General features: G+C 49.9%; 1 protein-coding gene across 1 annotated transcript in view; it reads left to right on the plus strand.

Annotated features, from left to right (window-relative positions):
- The window catches only part of ttll5 (tubulin tyrosine ligase-like family, member 5), a 51,460-nt gene that overhangs the window by 4,558 nt on the left and 23,043 nt on the right, over window positions 1–23,859 (plus strand). The window contains exons 8-26 of the mRNA XM_079752025.1: window positions 603–672; window positions 785–869; window positions 1,650–1,751; window positions 1,971–2,062; window positions 2,310–2,417; window positions 9,612–9,693; window positions 10,143–10,204; window positions 13,031–13,122; window positions 15,537–15,647; window positions 15,931–16,022; window positions 16,660–16,722; window positions 17,301–17,452; window positions 17,857–18,061; window positions 19,183–19,300; window positions 20,021–20,167; window positions 20,834–20,934; window positions 21,062–21,210; window positions 21,639–22,277; window positions 22,782–22,972. Coding sequence (XP_079608151.1) covers window positions 603–672; window positions 785–869; window positions 1,650–1,751; window positions 1,971–2,062; window positions 2,310–2,417; window positions 9,612–9,693; window positions 10,143–10,204; window positions 13,031–13,122; window positions 15,537–15,647; window positions 15,931–16,022; window positions 16,660–16,722; window positions 17,301–17,452; window positions 17,857–18,061; window positions 19,183–19,300; window positions 20,021–20,167; window positions 20,834–20,934; window positions 21,062–21,210; window positions 21,639–22,277; window positions 22,782–22,972 — 2,661 coding nt within the window. The remainder of the gene's footprint in view (window positions 1–602; window positions 673–784; window positions 870–1,649; window positions 1,752–1,970; window positions 2,063–2,309; window positions 2,418–9,611; window positions 9,694–10,142; window positions 10,205–13,030; window positions 13,123–15,536; window positions 15,648–15,930; window positions 16,023–16,659; window positions 16,723–17,300; window positions 17,453–17,856; window positions 18,062–19,182; window positions 19,301–20,020; window positions 20,168–20,833; window positions 20,935–21,061; window positions 21,211–21,638; window positions 22,278–22,781; window positions 22,973–23,859) is intronic.

A 23,859-nucleotide genomic window follows, 5' to 3' on the forward strand; every position in this document is an offset into this window, starting at 1 on the left:
GATAGAGCCATCTTTTTGAACTAAGCACACATCAGCATCACAGACATTAATAAGCACCCACTGAGTAAATCACACACTTCCAAGGTTCAGTCTTTGGAGGAGCTCCACACTTGTCTCCCTTTTGAACAACACCCCCCCTTCACCTCCCACGGCTTCTTCTCTTCTGAAGGCATTTTTATGAAAAGATGGAAGGAATGTCCATGCGCTATCTGGAGAGAAAAAAGAAGGACGTTTTTAAGGTTCTCTGTGAACTTTAGCCAGCACTGAGGTTTCTCCCTCTCTGCCTCGCCACCTGCAACACATTTTAACCTCATGGCGGCCCTGGCTCTTGCCGGTGGATTATATTTTCATAGAGTGCCGTTAAAGCGCTCGCCTGTTATTGCCTGTCACGGCCAATGCCGCTTTTGTATGGTTAACTCAAACTCTCTTTTAACTTGCTCTTTCTTCTCAACACTGTCACAGATTGGCAATAGAGTGGCACGCGTCAGTGCGTCCCTCCCTGTGGTGATGTAGTGTGAAGTGAGCTCTGGACGGCCTCCCTGGATGAGGTATACCGTGTGAGCGATTGGCTTTGATGTGCTTCCTTTGTTCTTGTTGCGCAGCCAAGCCAGATCTCCATGGACAAAAACATCTTGGTGTCTCGCTACGTGAACAATCCCCTGTTGATACACGGTGAGTGGCCACCCCGCTCGTCCTGAGCTTGCCCGTTGTTTCATAGGTACGAAGAGTTTAAAAAGGTTTGCACCAGTGTAATGGCCTTTCATTTGTGGACCTTGTTTTGCAGACTTCAAGTTCGACGTGCGGTTGTACGTGCTGGTGACCTCGTACGACCCCCTCCTCATCTACCTCTATGAAGAGGGCCTAGCCAGGTGCGCTGCGGACCCCACGGTTAACCGCGTCTTCCTCTTGTTTGTTGTCGTCTGTCGTACGATGACTGAGCATAAATGCTCCTTTTGTTAGGATGCACCTTTCGATGCAGTGCGTTGCACTTTCTGTGGCCTACGTTCATTCATTCAATCAGGTGGTGGCAAAGACAAAGCAGCCACTTTTGGTTTTCCATGACCAGTAGAGGGCAGCGTTAACTCGCTCTCCCACCGCCGTGATGCCATCCTGTTTTCCTTTCAAATCCAAACCATGGTCTGTGTGATTTATTACAATACATGTTACACTACATACTTTTGTTCTTTTCTTGGTACAATTTTCAATGATTTTGAAGGAAGGAAGGAAGGAGTAGAATAGTCAGAAAGTCTGACGTTCTGCTGTTTAATAGTAGGACTGTTGGATCCCAGATTGGTTACATACTGACTGTGCTGTCCTGAATAAGCCCCAGTGCCCTCTGTTAGCTTGATTTAAAAACACTGGCCCACAAACGGTGACCATGTTGTGAACCCTGCTGTGAATCTCTGGCCGTTCCGTTGAGTTTAACGCGATGCCTCAGCTCACAGAACATCGTTGTTATCTGTGTGGCGTGCATCACTTTCAAGCCCTGCCCGATCCCTGCCAAAGTGCTGTCCCCCTTGTCTCAGCTGTGTAACTATGTCACCTTTGGAAACAAATTATCGGCCCAATAGACCTAGTCATCGATTTGTTGTTGTAGTTTTTCTACCCGCTCTTGTAAAAAAAACTAAAAGTTATACTCGGGCCTACAGATTCGCGACGGTCAAGTACGACCGGGCTTCGAAGAATATCAAGAACCAGTTCATGCATCTCACCAACTCCAGCGTGAACAAAAAGAGCAGCGACTACGTCAGGTGAGATGAAACCTCGTTCATCGCAGCCTCATACTCCCAGTGAACTCAAAGCATCAAACGAACGGTTCCTCTTGGAGCAGGGTTGTGTGTGTGTGCGGGCTCTCAGGTCTAGAGGTCCGTTCTTTGTAACCTGGATGATAGCGCCACACCGCATCGCAATTCCTGGCATCCAGCGGCGAGCCCCCATGTCACAGCCGCCCGTCTTTTGTTCCTTTTCAGTTGCGATGACCCTGAACTGGAGGATTACGGCAACAAGTGGAGCATGAGTGCCATGTTGAGGTATTTGAAGCACGAGGGGAAAGACACCACATGTGAGTTCAGATGTTCTTTTTTCTTTTCATCACAACACAATTGGCTGATGTTGATGTCTTTGTGTTTTCCTTTGATTTCCCCTTGTTATTTAACGAGCAGGCGAGGGGAAAGTATTCAAGTGCCGCTAACCATAAACGAGTCGGGCCCGGGTTAACTTTAATCCGTTGTCTCGGTTTATATGAGAAGTGAGAACATGTTGTACCTTTCATGTTGTAGCCGTCTTTTTTTTGTTATTGCATATTCCAGTGCTGATGAAGCAGGTGGAAGACCTCATTGTGAAGGCGGTGCTCAGTGCTGAACTGCAGATCGCCAGTGCCTGCAAGATGTTCTGCCCGTACAGGACCAACTGCTTCGGTAAGGGCCACATATCCGCCACAACAAATGCTTTCAATTTCATCCTGGCTTTGTGTTTGAATGCATCGTTGGAGGTTGAAGCCCCACTCTGCAGTATGTATTTATAAGGCGGGATGTGTCTGTTTATTATGGCGGTGTTGTTTAGTAGTTCTTGCAGAAAGGTCACACCGTTTCCCCGTACTGCTCTGTAAAACAAACCCCAGTCCCCTGTGTGGCTCCAGGTTGGGCTGGACTTTCCTTGGATGGAAACATCATTGTGCTGTTTCTTATTCTGCTCTGCGTGCTCCCTCACACCCCCTCAGATCTCCCTGTTTCCCAGACTCACTGTGAAATGGTTCCCCTATGCTACTCCTACATATTGGTATGCTTGTATACATACAGTCATTCCCTATGGAGCTCCCCCAACACACACACACACACACACACACACACATAAACACATACACACATATACTTACATACAAACACACACACACACACACACACACACACACACACACACACACACACACACATACATACTTACACATACATACTTACACACACACACACACACACATACTTACACACACACACACACACATACTTACACACATACACACACACACACACACACACACACACACACACACACACACACACACACACACACACACACACACACACACAGTCTGTGTTCTCTGACTCCTACCATTGGCTCGTCAAAGCCTTTTGTCTGAGTTTGCTCCCTATTGCTTGCCATCCTTTGGGCCTACTGTCTGCTTGGCTGCTCTGCTGTGTGAACTCCATCTTGGAGCGATCGCCCATGTTAGTGTTGGCCCTAATTGCCCGTTCTCTTTTTGTCTGTCTTCCTCTCTTTCTTTCTCTCTGTCTCCCTCTCTCTCTCTCTGTCTCTAACTGACTCTTTCCCCTCTCTGTCTCTCTGTCTCTCTCTCTCTCTCCCTCTGTCTGTCTCTCTCTCTCTCTCTATCTCTCTCTGGCTGTCTCTCTCTGTCTCTCTCTCTGTCTCTCTCTCTTTCTCCCTCTGTCTCTGTCTCTGTCTGTGTTTGCCTCTCTCCCTCTGTCTCTGACTGACTCTTTTCCTACTCTCTTTCTCTCTCTGTCTCTGTCTCTCTCTCTGTCTCGGTCTCTCTCCCTCTCTCTCCCCCAGTGTCTGGTGTTTAAGCGAGATTTGACCATGGTTTTTCACATGGATCACATTACTCTGTTGTTATTACCCTTCCCATATTCATTTTCCATTTTCTGTCCTGCTCTCTCATCAACTTTGCATACACAGATAATTTAAAATCAGTAGAATAATCAGAATCAGGTCGTACTCCAATGAAATACTTGAATTCCATTTCCCACCCTTTGTTCAGATACTGTTCTTCTTGTTTCAAGGAAGCTCGATTTGGGGATGAAATAAATGGTAATTGGTCTGCATGTATACAGCACTTTCCTATCCAGTGGCCACTCAAAGCGCTGTACAGTATTGCCTTACATCCACCCATTCATGCACACATTCACACCCCAACGGCAGAGTCAGGGCGACAGCCAGCTCTTCGGGAGCAGGTAGGGTTGGATGTCTTGCTCAGGGACACCTCGGCACTCGAGCTAGGAGGAGCCGGGGATCAAGCTAGCAACCTTTCAGTTACCAGCCAGCCAGCCAACCAGCTCTACCTCCTGAGCCACATGCCTCAACCAAAAACAAAAGGAGTTCATATCGGGGAAGAACCGCTTACCTGCCAACATGTGCAGGCATACATTTCAACAGACGGTGAGCCCTGTGCATTGGCACACGACCCGCACTCCTCTTGAACAACCCACTCCGACTGAGGTGTCAACGTGATAGTTGCTCCTTATCTTTCCAAAATATTTTCCCCATGCTCCCGAGTTAGGTGGGGAGATGAGCGTGGACGGTGTGAACGCACCGACACCCTCTCCTCCATCCCTCAACACCATCACATAGACGGAGCTCCACGCAGGTCTCCCAAGACATAACAGGGGTTGTGTTTTTGGCTGTTTCCCACGTGGAAACAGGCTAGATTCCTGCCCTCTGATTACTGCCTGCATGGAGATGCTATCAGGGGCCTCACTCTCTGGTTGTGGGGCATCACTCCTGGGTTACAGGAAGATCTCTCCCAGAGTGTGTTTGTTGATGGCTGGTTAAACCTGTGCACATTGACATCTCAATGCAGCACAGGTGTGCAGCCTCGCCCAGCCCAATATTCCAATCAGACTGACTCGGCTGTTTAGAGCATCCTTCATCCACACACACACACTCCCACATCATAAATCCAATCTTATTCCTTCCCTTGTCTGGCATTATCAGTTGACTACTTAATTACACGTCCTTCAGCACCCAAACAAAACACAAGATCTCTGTGAAATCCAACCTCGAAAGGCAGAAGAAACGACAGTGGCAGAAAAGCCTCCAAACAGGCCTGCAGCATCGTTCCATCCCGCATGTTCAGATGCTTTTTGCTCCGTCACCAGAACATAGCACGACCTGTTCACTGTTTCACAAAAACAACAACAAGCAATTAGGGTTGCCGGTACTATTACGTTACGGCCTCACAACGCCAACGAAAACAGTGTGGTCCTCTCCCACGACAAGTCCCCCAACACCCTACGCTGTTTCTGTGGTGACTTCCCCCCCCGATCTCCTCCCTCCATTCCCCAAAGTGAGTTAATTACAGTATCAGCGCGTCTCGGTCTATGATATTACATTTCTGCAGAGACAGACACATGAGGGGGGGGGGGGGGGGGGGGGGGTTAGTCAAGTGTTTCCCCTCTGTCTCTCTGAACCCCCCCCCCCCCCATGCGGACGGACATGTGTGCGCTGTGCTCGCTCTGTTCTTGGCAGTTCACCCGCCCCTCTGCTCCTCTCCCGTCCGCAAGATTGCCGCAATTTATTCCGTCCCTGTTATTGTTAAATTAATCTCGTCTTTCAATACATTAAAAACATGAAATCTTTTTATAGTATTCTGATGTGGTACTGGATATGAAAACATCTCTGTGCTTTCGTTGGTGAGGTGTCTCTGCGTGTGTGTCTGTGTGTGTGTGTGTGTGTGTGTGTGTGTGTGCATGTGTGTGTGTGTCCTTGTGTGCGTGTGTATGTGTGTATGCATGTCTGTGTGCGTTCCTGCGTGTCTACGCGTGTGTGTTTGTGTGCGTGTGTGTGACTGTCTGTGGATGTCCGTGTGGATGTGCACGTGTGTGTGTCTGTGCATGTCCCTTTGCATTTGCGTGCGTGTGTGTGTATGTATCTATGTATGTCTGTGCGTTCGTGTGTGTGTGTTTGTGCGCGTGCATGTCCATGTGTGTGTGTGTCCTTGTCCCCGTTTGTGTGCGTGTGTCCGTGTGTGTGCGCATGTGTGTGCTTGCATGTGCGCGCGAGGGGTGATCGAATGCCACCCATGCAGTTCCCCACCACCAGCCCTGTGATTAATGGAGCGGCTCCGGGCCGAGGGATGCTGATTATGAGATGTTTTGACTGAGGAGTGATTAGCCAAGCCAGGGCCCTATTTTATTACACGCCAAACATTCCACCCACTGGTCCTGTGTTCCACCCAACGTCCCTCATTAAGTGCTCAGTGTGGTTTGATCCAGCGCCTCAGCCCCTCCCCTCACCTCCTCCCCCACGCCCTCCCCTCAGCCCCCCGCCTCTCGCCCCAACCCTGCTACATTTATCCGATAGTCACCCACTCTTCTACACTTGAAAAAAGATAATGGATTTGTCTTGATGATGACGATATGGTCAAAATTCACTTAACTTCTCGAGCATGATGAATGGATTGCCCCCCCCCCCCCCCCCCCCTTAGCCACCCACCCCCAAACCACACCCATCAAGATAAATCTATAAACAGGGCCCTTTGAAAAAAGCTCCAGTCTTCAGGGCGTCTCTGTGTCTCTTGCTTTCCCTCTCTCTCTCTCTTCAAGCTAGCTGCTCCGCTCCTTGCCGTAATGGAGGAGGGAAGGTTCAAACAATACTGATTTATGGAATGGAGGACAGACCGGCCTCCGTTCGAACACAGACTCAGACCCACGCCGGAGATGCTTGTCACTGCTGCTGCTGCTGTTTCTGTTCTCTGCTGTTAATGCAGGCCCATAAACACCACGGCTGGTGTTAGGGCTGTGGAGGCGGGGGGACATTTCCAGCACCACAGGTCCAAAATTCGAAGAAGGAGGGGGGAGGGTGTTAAGACAAATCCTCCATGTCACCCGTCTTCACGCTCCCTCCCTCTTTTAATGGGTGCAATGTGGGTGCCCGCCGCTTCTCCTCCTCCTGGCTGCCGGCGGCGGCGCTTGTTGTGGGCTCCTCGCGGGCTGATGACGCGGCGCTCCCCTCGCCGCCAGCGGTCCCCGCCACAGGACTGAGCATGCCTCGCAGAGGGCGGCACGGCTCGCCTCGCGAGGCAGGGGCGGCGTCTGCGGCTAATTGGAGGGAAAATGCGCGGCGGGTTGTCACTCAGAGTGGGCCTGTCTGCAGAGAACTGTGGGGACACGCACACGCACACGCACACGCACGCACCCGCGCTTTTTCCTCTTGTTGTGGTGCTGTTGACAAGCCACCACAGGCTGACTTCATGTGTGCTGCATCAGTCTAATGCATTGGGTTTTATGTCTCTCTCTCTCTCTCTCTCTCTCTCTCTCTCTCTCTCTCTCTCTCCCTGTGTGTTTGTGTTCTATGTCAAAGGGGAAAAACAAAGAAATGCTCATGCAACTGGAAAATAACTGTGAAATCTCTTAACTACTGTTTGGTGTGCAGTCCATCCTCAGCAGACAGAGATGAGTCCGCACATTCCATCTTGGATGAAAATCCCACTTAACCCCCTACAATCACCTTGTTCCCTTGACAACTAGTGTCAGAGACGATTAGGACATGCGTTCACCTAGACAGACTGGAAAGGTTGAGAGTCAATGTATGGAGCAAGCTGTGATAATTGGAGAGTGTTTATCCGAAAGCCTCAGGACGGTCAAAGGCAGGTTGATCTTGGCATCAAACTGACCTTTGTCTTTCCTCTGAGTCTTTCCTCTTGAGTCTTTTTAGAAGTTACCCATTGACTGGTCTCAGCCTCTTGTGTTCAGTCACATGGTCTTCATTCACAAGGCACTACCGCACAATGTGACCCGTCCTGAGCGTCTGATATGCAGAGCAAGTAAGGCCAGACAGCGTCTTGAAGAACCACAAGGCCCGATTCTCATTGGCCGTCTGCATTGTCATTCAAATTACATGAAATGATTGAAATCAGAGAACCAGCTTTATTCTTATTTTTAAATCCATGGGAAACCCAGTTCACCGGGTCGTACTGTTTTTTTGTTAGACCACAGAGCAATTGTTAAAAATCATATTTTAATCCACGTTTCTTCCAACAAGCGTCTGTTTTTGCAGAACGTACTGTTCCCATTGTATGGTCCCTGATTGGTCTTGCTCGCCTGTCAATCACGATCGCTTCCTCTTTGTGACGCAGTCAATCAACACTGTGTCCCAAGACTTTCCCTCTGAAAAGGCGGGCTCTGCGACACTCACACACAACCCCGATCACCACAGCCTCTGTCAATCACACTACTCCCTCCCCCCGAATGAGTGGGAAAGAAAGGGCAGGTCTCTGGCCCTTTAGCTGGCTCTTGTGTGCTTAACACCGCCGTTGACCTGCGACTCCAGAGCAAACAGCGGCGCTCACGGAGGCTTTGAAAGTCCCATGCCGCTGGCCTATTTTCACAACAGACACCGCTCTTTGAAGTTGTACCCAGGAGTGTTTCTCCCCTCCCCGGCTTTACCGCTGTGCTTTGCCCCAATACTTGTAAAGAAAAAACACAAAAAGCTAAGCTGTGGTCGGCCTCTCTGCTCTGGGGGGGGGGGGGGTGGGGTCGGGGGTGGTCTTGGCTGGTTGGGTTGGGGGTTTAACAAGCCAGCCCTGCCCCACCGTCGTGAGGGCTGTGTGCTCATCGCTAGTGCCGGTGAGAGTAGGGGGGTGTACAGTACAATCCTGTTGATCCAATGGGATACATTTTTCTTTTTTGGTATTGTTTGGGAGTATGTGTGTGTGTGTGTGTGTGTGTTTGGGGTCAAATGTATTTTGTTGCAATGTTCCTGAACCAAAGCAGTGCTGTATCGAAACGCCACAAAGTAACCGCTAATGTGCTTGCTTGAGGTCATTACCGCTAATGGTGGCACAACTCGTTAAAAGTGAAATTGCCGCGAGTCTGTTTAAACCTTCCATTGGGTTTGCATGTGTATGACATTCACATACGCACACCCGCTGTTAGTATAAATAGAAGTGGTGTGTAAGTCATTCGGGTGGCTTTGTGGGGTGAACCCATGTTTTAATTGAGTAAGTGCAGAACTGAAGAAAAACAAAGAAGAAAGTGCTAGCATCTACCCTGATTTGCATGGCTTTAGCTAAATGCTATCTTTCTATTTTATTTTCCGATGCCATCTAACCATTGGCCCAGGCGGACCAGACTTCCCCCTCATTGCTGTGGAAACGCCACAGCAGAGTAGACTCCTGTCGCTCCTTTTAATACGCGTTGACAATCTGTAGACTGAAAACCTTTCCAGAAACTGCAGAATTATCAACGGCGTGCATGAAACCGTTCGCCGAACCACAAATTGTTTTTGATCCGAGCTTATGTAAGCGATGCCAACAGAGTCGAAATGTGTGTATGTGTACTTAGCTAATGCAGTGCAGCCAATCCCTCAGTACCGTACTTTGATGTATGTCTCTCTCGTGAGTGATTGGATATACAGAGTAATATGCGTGTAATCAGGAGCAGAAAGACAGAGGGCCATGCTGGCAAACCGGTTGACCAGATTGGTCACTGATGGAACTCTGGTAACACTGCTCTCGCTTTAACTCTGCTTTACTCTGATCATTGCCTTTAAAAGAGCGAGAGAGTGGCCATATCTCTCTGGGTTGCATCCCATTTACACATGCACACACACACACTCAGGCACACACACCCACAGGCACACGCATACGCACATGCACAAAACACAAACACTCTGCTTGCACAGGCACACGCACACACACACACACACACACACAGACACACACACACAAACATACGTATGCACGCGCAGTGTACGCGTGCGCATGCATGCACAATGGTACATGCACACACACACACACACACACACACACACGTACTGAGGCAGGCATGCGCGCATAAATTGCTTGTTTGATGATGTTGTGCTTCCCTCCTTTGCAGAGCTGTACGGGTTCGACGTGCTCATAGACACCGACCTCAAGCCTTGGCTTCTGGAGGTTAACCTCTCCCCCTCCCTGGCGTGGTGAGTGACAGCCCCTCCCCGTTGGCACCGGGACCCCCGGGTTTACCCTCCCTTTCAAAACAAGTGCTGCCGGGAGCCCAGGTCGCTCTCCGGGCTCACGAATACACAGTATCGGGTTTGGTTCTGTCCGGTGGAGGCTTGGACGATGTTGAGTATAGTGTGTATGTGGCTCACATGCAAGAGGAATCGGCGCATGACCACACACGCAAGCACACACAACATGCATATTATGGAGGGTTTTGGGTCAACGAGATGTGTGTGACGCCAGTCAAGGCAGGGCATGTATCCTAAGGGTCTTCCACGGTCTGGGGCGGGAACAAAATCCATCACAAATTGTGATTTGCAATTCTTCTTCTTGTTCAGAAAATAACCACAGTGTATATTGTGTGAGTCTGTGTGTTTGTGTATGCGTGTTGTGGTTTTAACTTTGAATCCATGTCTCCCTTCAGCGACGCTCCTCTGGACCTCAAGATAAAGGCCAGCATGATAGCCGACATGTTTTCCATCGTGGGTGAGTGCTGTCCTGCACAGTTTCCATGTCTTCTGCAGGCCAGCTCCGAGGGGCTGGGATCCATCTTCATCGCTTATTGCAAATGTTGGCGCTGAGACCCTGGCGGAGAGATGCTGGTCGTGATCTATATCCACCAGCCTGTTCCACATCAGGGGCTGAGGACCACCAGGGCAACGGGCTCATTACTTGGACTCTCCCATTAGCATGGTCTGACTCCACCATGACTCCCACTCTGTGTCATCGTAGCAGTGAACTCACACTGGGGAACCCGTACCCTTGTTGTCTTGTTGTGTTCTGCGTGCAAGGTTTCTGTTCGGTCACACTTAACCATACATATCCTCTGCTCTTGTAATTATGCCCCAGAATTATTATCCTTCATCAGGGGCTCTGAGTGTGGATGGAGGACCGCTTGGCTGGGCCCCTAGCCCTCTGCAGGGCTCCTGCAGCGTGCTCGTTATTAGGAGCTCGCCATCGCTTTGGCTCCAAAGGGGCCTAGTAGATAATCGTTTTTTTTCTATTGTCCAGTGCAAACAGACTAAAACTGTTGTTTCTCACACACAGGGTCGCTCCAGCGAGGTTCCCCTCGTAAAATGTGTAGAACATGCGTTATGGAAACATTTGGATAGCTTAAGCACAAGGGGGTTCCATGATTGTGCAAACGCAACAACCGCAAGCGTTATTAATTGACATTATAAGACCTGGCTGGGGGGGAAGTTGTCGACGGAGACAGGCGTGGGTTGTGTTGGAGTCATTAAGCTCTCTTGAGAAACTGGATCCTGCATTGTTGAGCTGTAGCGATCTGAGTATCCAGAATGTTGCGCCCCGGGCAGGGATCAACACTCATTATAGAGCAGTGGTTGCAACAGAGAAGGAGAGCTGTCCTCCTCCTCCTCCTCCTCCTCCTCCTCATAATTACTGTATTCTCACGGAGCAGGCAGAGCTTACAATGCCATGACAAAAGTGCGTACTCACCAGAGAAGAATCTCACACACACACACACTTGCACCTATGCACTTGCACGCACACACACACACACACACACACACACACACACACACACACACACACACACACACACACACACACACACACACACACACACACACACACACACCGGGACAAAGGCATTCCGGCAATGTAATATCCACACTCTGCTGGATAAGACCTGACAAGTACATATGTATTACAAGAGTGACTGATATGGTCTTTAACAACGATGCAATGAATGCAAGGCACAAGACAACAATCTTATCTGCGCTCTGTTTCCCTGGGCCCCTTACCTCGCTGGCGTTCTCTCTCCATCTATTAAGAGTGTTGGCTAACAGTCCTTCTGCTCGCTCTGAGCCCCCCAGACGCTCACTATGGGCAAGCGTCCAGTGACACTCCAAGAGAGAAAGAGTGTGTGTGTGCGTGCCTGTGCATATGGGCGCGTATACAATGTGCACAACATGAGTTCACGCCAGGTGAACTCATGTGCGAGAGAGAGAGAGAACGAGAGAACGAGAACACTAACAGCTCTCAAGGCTCGAGTTGGCGAGAGAGAGAGAGAAAGTGAGTCCAATCATAAACGGCCAGTTATCTTTGGAGTGAGGCATTAGCGCGGGGGGGAAATGAGCGGTGGCATGTAGAACATAGCCCATCCATTATTCACCAAAACAACCCCTCCGCCTGACGCCCCGGGGCTGATAGCACTTGGGCGGCGTCCCAGTCCTGTAAATAATGACAGCATGCCATTAGCATTCATTCACCCCCACCTCCCCTGCCCATCTCCCTCTCCCCTTCTCCCGTCTGCTGCTGCTGTCAGTTAGTTGTCAGCCATGTTTGGAATAATTGCCGTGTTGAGGTGAGAATGCGGCGAGGGCCCTAAGCCCTACCTGACGGCTGGGAGGACGCTGCAGGAAGCAGCCCCCGGGGGCCCGCCTGTCGATCGCCTGGAATCACCGCCATTTTAAAAAATGTATGCAAGAGTGACCCCATGAAACCAATGCTTCCCCTCCCTGGGTTAGGGGACGGGAAGCATTGGTGTCATTGGGGGCTCTCTTGCATTTATTTTTTGTAAGAGAGACCCAATGAGACCCAATTAGGTTATTACTAACTACTACTGACCATTACGACTTGTGTGTGTGTGTGTGTGTGTGTGTGTGTGTGTGTGTGTGTGTGTGTGTGTGTGTGTGTGATAAATATATGGTGTTTTAAGCCCTTTGAGACTTATTTATTTGCTAGAGAGACCCAATGACCCAATGGTTTCATTTTCATTGGGTCTTGCTTGCACTTATTTTTTTGCAAAAGAGAACCAATGAGACACAATTAGTTTATTAAGGCTTATTTGTTATCAATCATCCTTTTGGAGAAGTCTCTTTGCCCACCAAAGAGGTCAGGATCGAGAAGCATCCTCTTCACCATAATGTATTCATCCACTGGAATTCTTCCCTAATATATTCGGTATCAGTCCTTTGCACAGGCTTGTAAAAACACTGCGCCTCCTTTATGAAAACACTTGCCACGAAATGACGATCAAAAATACACATCTTGATGTAGCGTAACACATGTCTGAATCTGATGGATGTAAACCTGGGTGCCAAACATGATTCAGGAACGTGAGGATCAGATAGCAGCCGTGTAGATATTAATCGTGTAATCCCCATGTTGCCTTTCAGAGCAGGTTGGGGCAGCCTGCCTGGAGCCCAGCTCACAGGTTCCCCCTGGGCTCCCACTCTGACCTCCCTCAGTGTGGGTGTGGAACGCCGGCCTGGTGTAGACCAGTGGTGATGGTGAACCCCAGAGCTGCTCCTCCCCTCCCCCCCCTGACTCCTCTTGTCTTCCCAGGCTTCGTGTGTCAGGACCCCCTGCTGAAACAGCCGCGCTCCGAACGCAACGGTGCGGAGCCCGCTCTCAGGCACCCGGCGCCGAAATCCACGGTACACACACACGTACAGGAATACACGCCCACACACACACACACTCACACTCAAATGTACGGCCTCACACACAAAAACACACAAACGAATACATAGACACACACACACACACACACACACACACACACACACACACACACACACACACACACACACACACACACACACTCACACACACACACACACAGACAGACACACAGACACGCACACATACACACACACGCACGCACACACACACACAAATACACACACACTTATATACTTGCATACACAGATATCCACACTTATACATGCACTTGCACACACACACAAACAGACACAAACAGTGATGATATTACACTGAATTTGCTTAACGTATGCAAATGACGGTAACGAAATGCTATCATTTCAAATTATATAAACAGTTTCATTGGGTGTGTGCAGTGGGAGATTGAAATTAATCCGATATAATAATACAGTGTGCGGTTTGTGAATATAGTGTAGGAAATCAAATCTACAATTCAAATGTAGATGGCATGATGCCAAGACACAGATTAAATGCTTCTTAAACAATGTTGTCAAAACCCTCTGCCCCATGCTAGTACATGTCTGCTCAGGAAATCTCTGCTTCTATTGCAAAGTCATGCATATTATCATTATGATGAAGAGACGCCATTGTTGTTAACGGTAGATAAATATTACTGCTAATCCTTGGGTTTTGTCTGAGTGTAGATAACTCCTGGGTGCTGCTCTCTCAGGCTTTATTGTCAATCATTTGTATTTTTCTGCCTAATGATAATCTTGCTTCCCCTTGGCCTAATAGTGCCACGTCAGCCCAGCTCTTGGCTGGTGCTAGCCAACGACTCTGTGAGCTTTGGTCCTGGATATACAGCAGAGCCTCTGCCAAATACGAGATTTGTGCTTCACCTTCCGCTGTGCAAAGGGCCTGTCTGGGCATCCACTAACAGGGCGTCATTGTATGATGTAGGATTCTACAGTGTGTGCACGTACGCTCCATTAATCCCCGTGCACTGCCTTGCAGCGTCCCTGCTCTGCACAGACCCCCGCCACTCCGACTAAAGGGGTTTGGAGTTCTCTTCACACTAGACAGACGTTTCTATCGTCAGTGATTGCAAATATGATACATATATATGTAAATATATATGATGTATAAAATGTATCTTTATGAATTGTGTTCCTACATCTGCCAGATTCTATGACGTCCTAAGGCAAAGCATTTCTGAGTTCTCCTGACGTTTGACCTGGAATGTAGCATTAACCATTTACACGGCACTCATTCTCAGAGTCAACGTTAATCTTATTTTTCTTCAGAGATCTAGCCACACTGCTAGATCCGATGAACTAACACACTGTTGGTGACCGAACCATTTCGGACACCGACGAACAAGCAGTCCGACTGGTCACATGACAATAACCTAACCACTGTCCTTCCTCCTCCTCCTCCTCCTCCCCCTCCCACTGCCTCCCCGCTGCCTGTTGCATCGCCGGTAAGAAACGCTGCCTCATCCCCCAGAGTGCACCTCGCTCCCCGCTGTCTGCTTCACCTCTCATTGGATTAGAAGTCGCTTGGCCATTAGTCACCGTACCAGCCGCGCCCAGTGCATCGATCCACAGACGACATCCACATTAAAACACTCGTTCAATCATCATTAGCTCAGAGGCTGCAGTGCAGAGTCAGAGGCTGAGGAGGTTTTTAGCTTGCTGTCTGGCGGCGGTGTCTGTGGCGTCTCGCTACGGGGCTGCCTGGACCCGCTGGCGCCGCGCCAGGGCCACAGAGGCACGAGGAGAGGGACCAGGTGGGGCCCCGCGAGGCTCCGTCCCTCTCCCTGCGTTGTAATTACAGGCAACAGTTGTCTTTGAATTTTGATTCTGAGATTAAAGCTTGTCAATCTTTGGCTGACACTGTATCTGCACACCCCCCCCCCTCCCCCCTCCACAAATTAAATGTAATCCCACCACCGCTCGGCAGATGACACATTCTGCATGTGATCCTGGGGGGGGTTGGGGGGGGTCCGGTTGTCTGGCTCCGGCTCCAGCATGGGCTCTAAGGCTGTCAATCACAGCTTGGCGGGGCGGGGGGTTCAGTCTGCCAGCAAATGTCCATTTTTCTTTTTTTACAATGTTATACGAGGCTTTATATTATTTGCTACATCTTGGACTTCATGAAGCCGTGTTGTGTTTCAGTGTGTTGCCTTTTCATGGCTGCAGCGGGGACTTGCCAGGAACAAATGTTGGAGTTTGACAACCCTTTGGAAAATGTTATTGATGCAGATAATAAAGCGACCGATTGTTTGCAATGGTTGGCCCGGATTTGTCTTGGAAAATAGCAAGGGGGAAGGGGAGGGGGTCACATGTATGGTATCATTATACTGTAACCATATCCCAACCTTTTTTTCCTTCTTTTTCCCCTGTAGAGGCAGAGGCCAATGTCAGCCAGCGATGCAGGCACCCAGAGCTCTGAGGACAGGCTCGAGGGCACCCTGGGCCGGGGGGGCAGTAGCACCCTGGGCCTGACCGCTGAGGAGGTAACCCGTCCTAACCGGTCCAACCCTTTCCCCTGCAGCCTTTTTAATACTGGTCAGACAAATGTGCTAATATGATGTATGGTGGGGTCTCTCTCGCTCTCTCACTCTCTCTTTCACACTCTTTCTCTCGCTCACCTTTCCCTCTCTTCCTCTCACGCTCACTCTCAAATCTCTGTCAATTCTCTCTCTCTCTCTCTCTCTCTCTCTCTCTCTCTCTCTCTCTCTCTCTCTCTCTCTCTCTCTCTCTCTCTCTCTTTCTCTCTCTCTCTCTGGCCCCCGTCAGATCAAAGTGCTGAGGAGGACCACAGAGGAGTATGAGAGACGGGGGGGCTTCATCAGGATCTTCCCCACCAGGGACACCTGGGAGCTCTATGCGTAAGGCGAATCCACCCATCGCCCGCAGACCAATCACTTATGATTCCCTTCCCCCTCCAGGGCTCGTCCATTAGGCTGTCCGCCGGCGCCCATCCGCATGAATTTGATTCAGCTTCGCTATTATTAAATGAGCGCAATCAATGTCTGCAGCCAGAGAAAAAGGGGTCAAGTGTCTAGACTGTTCCCAGCAGAGCAGAGCTCACACCACACCGCACGCAGGACTTGTTGGACACAGCTTTGTTTTATGGACCTGCTGTTGCATTCCATATTCCTGCTCCAACTATTAATGCCAGTTTAGCCTCCATTTGGGAGGCGATGTATATTAATATGTTTCTATGTGTTTTCAGCAGAATTAGCTTTATGAGCCTGTTGGCTATGGGGAAGGCGGTTCTCTGCTTGGGGTTTTACCAGCGTGTTATTGAATGGTCTGTGGAAATTATTAAGGGGCCGTTACCGGTAGCTGATCTCAGAGGGCCCCCAGTTTTTAACACATTTCCCACACAATGCGGGGGGGGGGGGGGGGGGGGCACCTCGGTGATGATGATTGTAATTGTCTAAGTTGCTTTGGATAAAAGCTGCTAAATGCCCTAAATGTAAATGTAATTTGGGGATGATCTCTCGTTTCTCTTGGTCTCAGTGGATATCTCGAGTGCAAGACATCGATGAACTCCATGTTGGCCAGCAGGCTTTTCCATGAAAGGTAAGCTTTTCCATTTGTGGGTTACAGTGTCTCCCTCGCCGCGTGGAAACGGTTGAGGTTGAAACCATGCTGTTTGTTTGCTCTGCGGAGGGGATAGGTGAGGGGGATTACTGGTACCATCCCACTCAGGTTTTCCAGCGCGCACCCAAGTGTGTATGTGGCATGCCGGGGGGGGGCATGCCACGTACAACTATAAACTCTATTATAGTTAGAATTTTTGTTATGATTGTAAAATGGCCACAAAAAACGACATAAGGTTTCTGCGATCGTGCCCCTCAGCCCTGCTTTGGTGGCGTATTATCTGCGGTCCCTATCAAGTCCATTAGTTTTTCCGTTTTGCTTGCTGAAAGTGGATTGGGGGAGAATATTGCTCTGTTGCACCAAGACCACAGTCTGTGTTATTGTTTGTCGTTCCCCCCCCCTTCTGTGCACGCTCTCCTTATTTTCACCTCGCTCTCTCAAATCTCTCAAACTATCTCTCTGTCTCTGTCTCTCTCTCTCTCTGTCTCTGTCTCTCTCTCTCTCTCTCTCTCTCTCTCTCTCTCTCTCTCTCTCTCTCTCTGCCTCTCCCCTCGCAGTAACGTCGGCGGGGACGGGCCGCCGGCCCAGGACGTCTTCAACAGCTGCCACGGCACTCAGTATGAGAGGAAGCTGACCTCACTGGAGGGCCGCAAGAAACGCCGGCGCTACCTGGCCCAGAGGTCCACCACCGCCCGGATGAAGACAACAGGTCAGACGGGAGAGCTGCTCTCTCTCTCTCGCTCTCTATCTCTCTTCCCCTGACTCTCTCTGTCTCTGTATGTGTCTCTCAGTGTGTGTGTGTGTGTCTCTCTCTCTCTCTCTCTCAGTGTGTGTGTCTCTCTCTCTCTCTCTCTCTGAGTGTCTCTCTCTTTCTCTCTTTCTCAGTGTGTGTGTCTATCTCCCGTCTATCTCTCCAATAAAGAAGTTCTTATTCTTGTGTAAAGACAAATATAGTTCTGGATGACTTAATATCAGAACAGCCACACATATAGAAAAGGTTACTGCACATTGTGCTATGTTTTACAGCTAAAATCGTATTTGTTTCCCCAAGAAATACACTGTGATGCAACTGCAACAGCATGCTTCTCATTTCCATAGCAACGGGGACATCAGGGAGGGACTCCAAGGCCTGTCCCACCGAGATCAGCAGACAGGGGCTTCGGGCGGGGGAGGAGCTTGTCAAGGAGCCAATCGGAAGCAAGCCTCCCGGAGCGGTCAGCCCAATGACAGACTTCCCCGACTCAAGCCCCTCTGTCTGGGAGGCGGCCACGCCCAGGGTAAACCTGCTGCTCATCCTGCAGCAGGGCTGGGACCTGAGGTCAGCCTCGCCCACATTGCACATTTGTTCAATGGCTTCTGGTCTTTGGGCTTCAAAAGCTCTTTGTTCTTTTGAAGTGTGTTAGTTAGTAATGGTCAATGGCCATGTAATGTTAATGGTCCATTGTGTAGAATTTAGTAGCAACTAGCGGTTTATAGATTGCAACCCACTGAATATGGGATTAGAACTTAGAACTTATTAAAACATGTTTATGAATATTATGTTTTGTTTCTGCCAGGTCCGCTCCGCTAGAGGCTACATAACTGTACACACTGCACCTTTAAGGCGGTTTTAAATATCACTGATATTCCTGAACAAATTTCTACAAGGAACTCAATATCTCTCTGCTTTTTTTAGCACTTGAAATTGAAATTGGAGGGAGGAATTACAATAACATGTCTGGGTTTGTTGAAACTCCCAGGTTACATGCCAGGAGATGCCCAAAGAGACAGGCAATTATAACACAGTCGATCATTGTTTGTGTTCCACCAGCCCCCCCCCGACACACTTTCACAAAAACACACACATGCACAAACACGCACACATATACACATATAAACAGACACACATGCACACATGCACACGCACACACAGATATGTGCACACGCACACACACAAGCACACACACACACGCACTACAGTATAATGCCAGTTTCCCTTGTGAAATCCAAGGGAGCCGTGAAAACAATTAATCATTCTGTTGTTGGAACGGAACCAGTCCCACTGGGCTCCTACGGCTGCCCGGTTGAAACAGATACATACCTGTCTTTTTAGGTTCTCCCTATCTTTGCCTGCTGTTTTCCTACACACAGATCCTGGAATGTATGCCCCCACGTGTTAAATAGCCCAAAAAATAACAATCTACTGTTTCCTTTATTGCTGCTAGATGGGGAACTAGGTGCAGCCCAGGGCCTTGTTATCTTTTATCAAATGTGTGACAATACCCACTTGTAGTTAGTGTGTATGTGTGTGTGTGTGTTTGTCTGTGTGTGTGTTTGTGTGTGTGTGTGTGTGCGTGTGCGTGCGTTCCTGTCATACGCAATTCATTTCCTCTCTCCCTCCTGGTTCTCTTGGCCTTCTCACGCTCCTAAACCCCCCTCTGCCCTCTGTGTGCGGGGCAGTAAGGTGCAGGCGCGCACGGCCTTCACCTGTTACCTGTGCCGGGTCCAACAGCGCCTCTCGTTTGAGAGCGTGGCCAGCGGCGCCCCGGCGGGGCCAGAGAAGGACGACGACCAAATGGTATGATCACCACCATCCCCGTCCCCATCAGAACCCCGTCCGTACACACACACTGCGCACACATGCTGGAAGGGAAGCCCTTTTATGTACGTGTGATTTTTCCATGCACTTTTCCAGCCTTACTCACCCCTGACGCCTGGTATCCGGCGTTAAAATCTGGTCGTTTTTTACATAAAAACGTTGGCTTGATGGCGAGGTCTCATCCACTCGCTGGAAGGACAGCGTCGTGATTGGCTAAGACATTTGGAGGAAAAGCTAAATGTGCAAAATGTGAATGCATGCCAATCGTAGCATCATTCATCAAAAGTCCTTTTTTTATTTGCTATTTAGTGAATGAAGAGATGGAAGGTCCAGCATGTATGACTGTAGAATGAACCCTCGATTAATGAGTGTGACTTGGATGACCAGCAGCCAGGCGCAGAGAGAGAGAGAGAGAGACAGAGTCCAAAGACTTGAAAGGGATTTTATTGCCCAAATGACAAAGGCGAAATGAATAAACACTAGAACCTGTTCATAAAACAACTTCAACTGAAAAACTAATAATAGCATCAAGACTAAGAGAAACAAAAACCCAACGGGAAACATTGGGCCACTCGATCACAGAGTCGGAAACACGGCCTGTGGTAGAAGGAGTGTTTGTGAATGAGAAGGATCAGTGAGCGGTGGGAAGCGGGCGGGTTATTTATACCATTCTATTGATATGACCACGGTGTGTTCCAGGAGCTGGTGGTCCGCTTCCTGCAGAGAGCAGCCAGTAACATGCAGCAGGACGTCAGGCTGGACCTGCCCAGTCGCCAGCTCGCGCCGCGGGCCCGCAGACGCATTCTGTCCAATCAGCTGGGAGACTTCATCCACTGCTACAGCAAGGCAGCTAGCCCCTCTCTCTCCCTCCTTATGAATGACACGTTCTGCCTCATTGTACTGATTTTATACACTTTGTATCGGTATGTACATGTTTGAAGGGTTTAAAGATAAATACATTTTCCGGAGGCTTTTTCAGCTTTAATGATAAATATATTTGACCGATTTAATGATAAATACATTTTGTCAGTAGAAAGAGAACAAAAATATATTGCTGTTGGTACAGTAAAGATGTTCATAGAAACAAGTGCTAAGCACCTACAGTTGCCAGGTTAGCCCATTCCCTGTACACAGCAAGATAGCTAGGATAAGATGCTACACGATGCTAAGTACTATCTTTAAATGGCAGGACGTACAACATACAGTAAGTGCGTACATTAAGTGGCAGGACCTACAACATACAATAAGTGCGTACATTATGTGGCAGGATGTACAACATACAATAAGTGCGTACATTATGTGGCAGGATATACAACATACAATAAGTGCGTACATTATGTGGCAGGATGTACAACATACAATAAGTACTACATTATGTGGCAGGATGTACAACAAACAATAAGTGCGTACATTATGTGGCAGGATGTACAACATACAATAAGTGTGCACATTAAGTGTCAGGACATAGAACATACAATAAGTGCGTATATTAAGTGCCACTGATCTCCACAGGAAACGGATCAGATGCTGCACCAATCGGAGGGCGGCGGCGGCGGCGATGAGGAGCGCTGCATAAACCCTGGCGTGTTCATGGAGTACATCGCAGGAGCAAGGTGAGCCCTAACCCCCCCACTGCCGTTGGTTCGCCCGCTGAGATAACATGCGGCGCGGATCTAAACATGGATCTTAATCTTCCTCGCACATGTTTATTGTCGTTGCTTTTCGCCATTTGATTTACAGCGAAAACGAGCTGGAGGCCGTTCTGACGTTCTACACACACAAGAATAAATCAGCCAGCGTCTTTCTTGGAACCAAAGTGTGCAGCGTCAGGAGAGACATTCCTGAGAGGAGCAGCTCCGGAGAGCAGGTCACGTCCAGGCGCCCTCAAAGTGAGCTGCACTGCGTTGGGATTTGTTTTTGTGTGGAACTGAATTGAATTTGTGTTTTTATATTTTTTAATGGCTTTTAAGTTCCAACAGCTTTCCTTTTTTTTCGGGTGGATTTTAAAACGATTAGGGAGTAGAAGGAGTCATTAGGAGTCGTGAAGAGTCTGTAACTCTAATGCGTTTCTGAGAAATGGCCTGCTGCCGGCCAGGAAGCAAACTCAGTATCTGTTTTTTTGGGAAACGAGTGTGTACAAATCTTATGGAATCCAATTCATACGTAAATAAATAAACATGTATCACAAGAAAAAACAAAGCAACCGTTTAGTTTGAAGAGAAGTAGAGATTCAAAGTAAAAATTGATGAAAAACAAAGCTATAGCAATCTAGATTTACCATTTGACTGCCCTCTGTCTGCGCTCCACCTCTGAACAGCTCTGGCCACATCCAGCAGCTCCGCCTGCACCACTAAACCCAGCCCCGACCCGGCCCCCCGCACCCCCAACCCCACCACCCCCGCTCCACCCGCTGCCTACCCAGCACCTAGGGACCCGCAGCCGCAGGCCCCGTCCACCAGGACGCCCCCCGGCCCGCCTCGCCCGGCCCCCCGCGGCCCCCAGCACTCCTCCAGCTTCCCCGTGTCCTTCGAGCGCTGCCACGCCCTTCCTCCACGGCCCCTCCCCCGCTGCCCCATCTCCTCTGAGTCCCTGCCCCTGCACTGTCCGCCCCCACCACCACCAGCACCACCACCCCCACCCCCGTCGCTGGCCTCTAAACCCCCGCCCTACACACACGCCACGCCCTGGATGCCCGCGCGGTACCCCCACCGGATGCCTGAGCCCCCGTCTCAGCCACCGCCGCCTCCGCCACCACGCACCGGGCCCCTCGCCACCCCACCGCCCAGCCAGGGGATGAGGAGGGTCCAGTCCTTCGTGGCCCCCTCCTCCTCCTCCTCCTCCTCCTCCTCCTCCTCCTCATCCACGCCGGGCTCTGCGGCGTCGGGCTCCACACAGGCCGCGGCGCACGTCTGCAACCAGAAGATGAGCAGACCCATCTCCGCCGGCCACGCCCAAGGTACAGCCTCCTGCAGTGTCTAGGCAAGGCAACTTTATTTATATAGCACTTTTCATACACGAAGCAGACTCAACGTGCTTCACATTGAAAAATAGTCATGCAATGAAATGAAATAATAAAATAAAATAGATAAGTGACATAAAACAAAGGCAAAGTTAAAAAGAAAGTGCAATGTGTTTAAATTTGCCATTTTATCGCTATTGCTGAAATATGTCCCAAATGTGAGGAAAAAAAAGGTAAAACCCTATGTCTTGGCCATTCTCCCAAAAACACGTCAGCGTTCCTCTCTGCTGGGAACGCAGATAGCGTTCTTTTCGTGACATCAGACCAACTTTCCCGAGGTAGTCTGATGTCACGACATGACCAAGGGACAGCGGCGGCGGTGTGTGTGGACGTGTAGAGCTCTACGTGTGGGTCGTAACCATGGGGATAACACGCCCCCCATCTTCCTAAAACCCTCACTGTCTCTTTCACCATCGTCCTCGCTCACAACCCTTTTCTCAGGGAGCAGGAGGGCCTGCCCTGGGAGGCCGGAGCAGGAGGCCGTGGCGGCGGGGGCAGGCGAGCTGTGCTCTCTGTCGGCCCTGGCCCAGTCCAACCAGCAGGCCATCGTCGTGGCTCTGCAGAGGCTGGCAGACAAGCAGTCAGCCCGCCATTACAACAGCTCCAGCACCATCAACCTGCTGACACAGCATGTACGTTTACACACACACACACACACACACACACACACACACACACACACACACACACACACACACACACACACACACACACACACACACACACACACACACACGCACACACAGTCTCTCTCGCTCTCTCTCCCTTTCCTTTCTTTCCTGTTTCTTAATCAGTGTACTGGGAGCTCCTAATGCCTGAAGCTCCCAACTTTCACAAAGTTACAACCGAGAAGCTTCTTTTGAAATGTTTTCTCAACTTCCTCTGACATGGTAAAGCCATCTTCCTGACGCCTCGAGAAGAAGACCACCAACCCCCCCCACCCGACTACTGCCAACACCCCCACCCACCCTGCAGCGGTCGGCTTTCTTTCTTTCTTTCTTTCTTTCTTTCTTTCTTTCTTCCTGACCCCACGTCTGCAGCCCGCTAGGAGGCTAACAGCAGACCTACCTCCACCACCCCCGCCCAACTCCATCACCACCCCCCGACCGCCCAACCCCAGAATGTAGCCCGCTAGGTGGCTGACAGCCGACACACCACCACCACCCTCCGATCGCCCACCCCCAGCACGTGAGCCCCCTAGCGGGCCGACCTGGTCTGGGCGGGCCGGGCCGCTCCGTGTGAGGTCTCATTATCAGGCGCTCCACAGGGGGGGTGCTGGCGGTTGAAGCTTAACAGGCTGCTGCTCTTTCTCCTCCGGGGTAATTGATGCTTATAAATAGAAGAATGTGGCAAATTGGCAGCCGGCATTGGAGCGGCAGGCACTGTTCCCTCGGAGACACCCCCCCTCCAATATCTCGTGGTCTTCTCTTCTGAAGGGGTTGTCGTTTGGCTCGGGGCTTCTTCCGACTCGCTGTCTCAAGGTCTTTTTTCATGTCAAGTGTGTTTTGTGTGATGGCAT

The sequence above is a fragment of the Pollachius pollachius genome (genome assembly GCF_949987615.1).
Source record: "Pollachius pollachius genome assembly, chromosome: 15".
Lineage (NCBI taxonomy): Eukaryota > Metazoa > Chordata > Actinopteri > Gadiformes > Gadidae > Pollachius > Pollachius pollachius.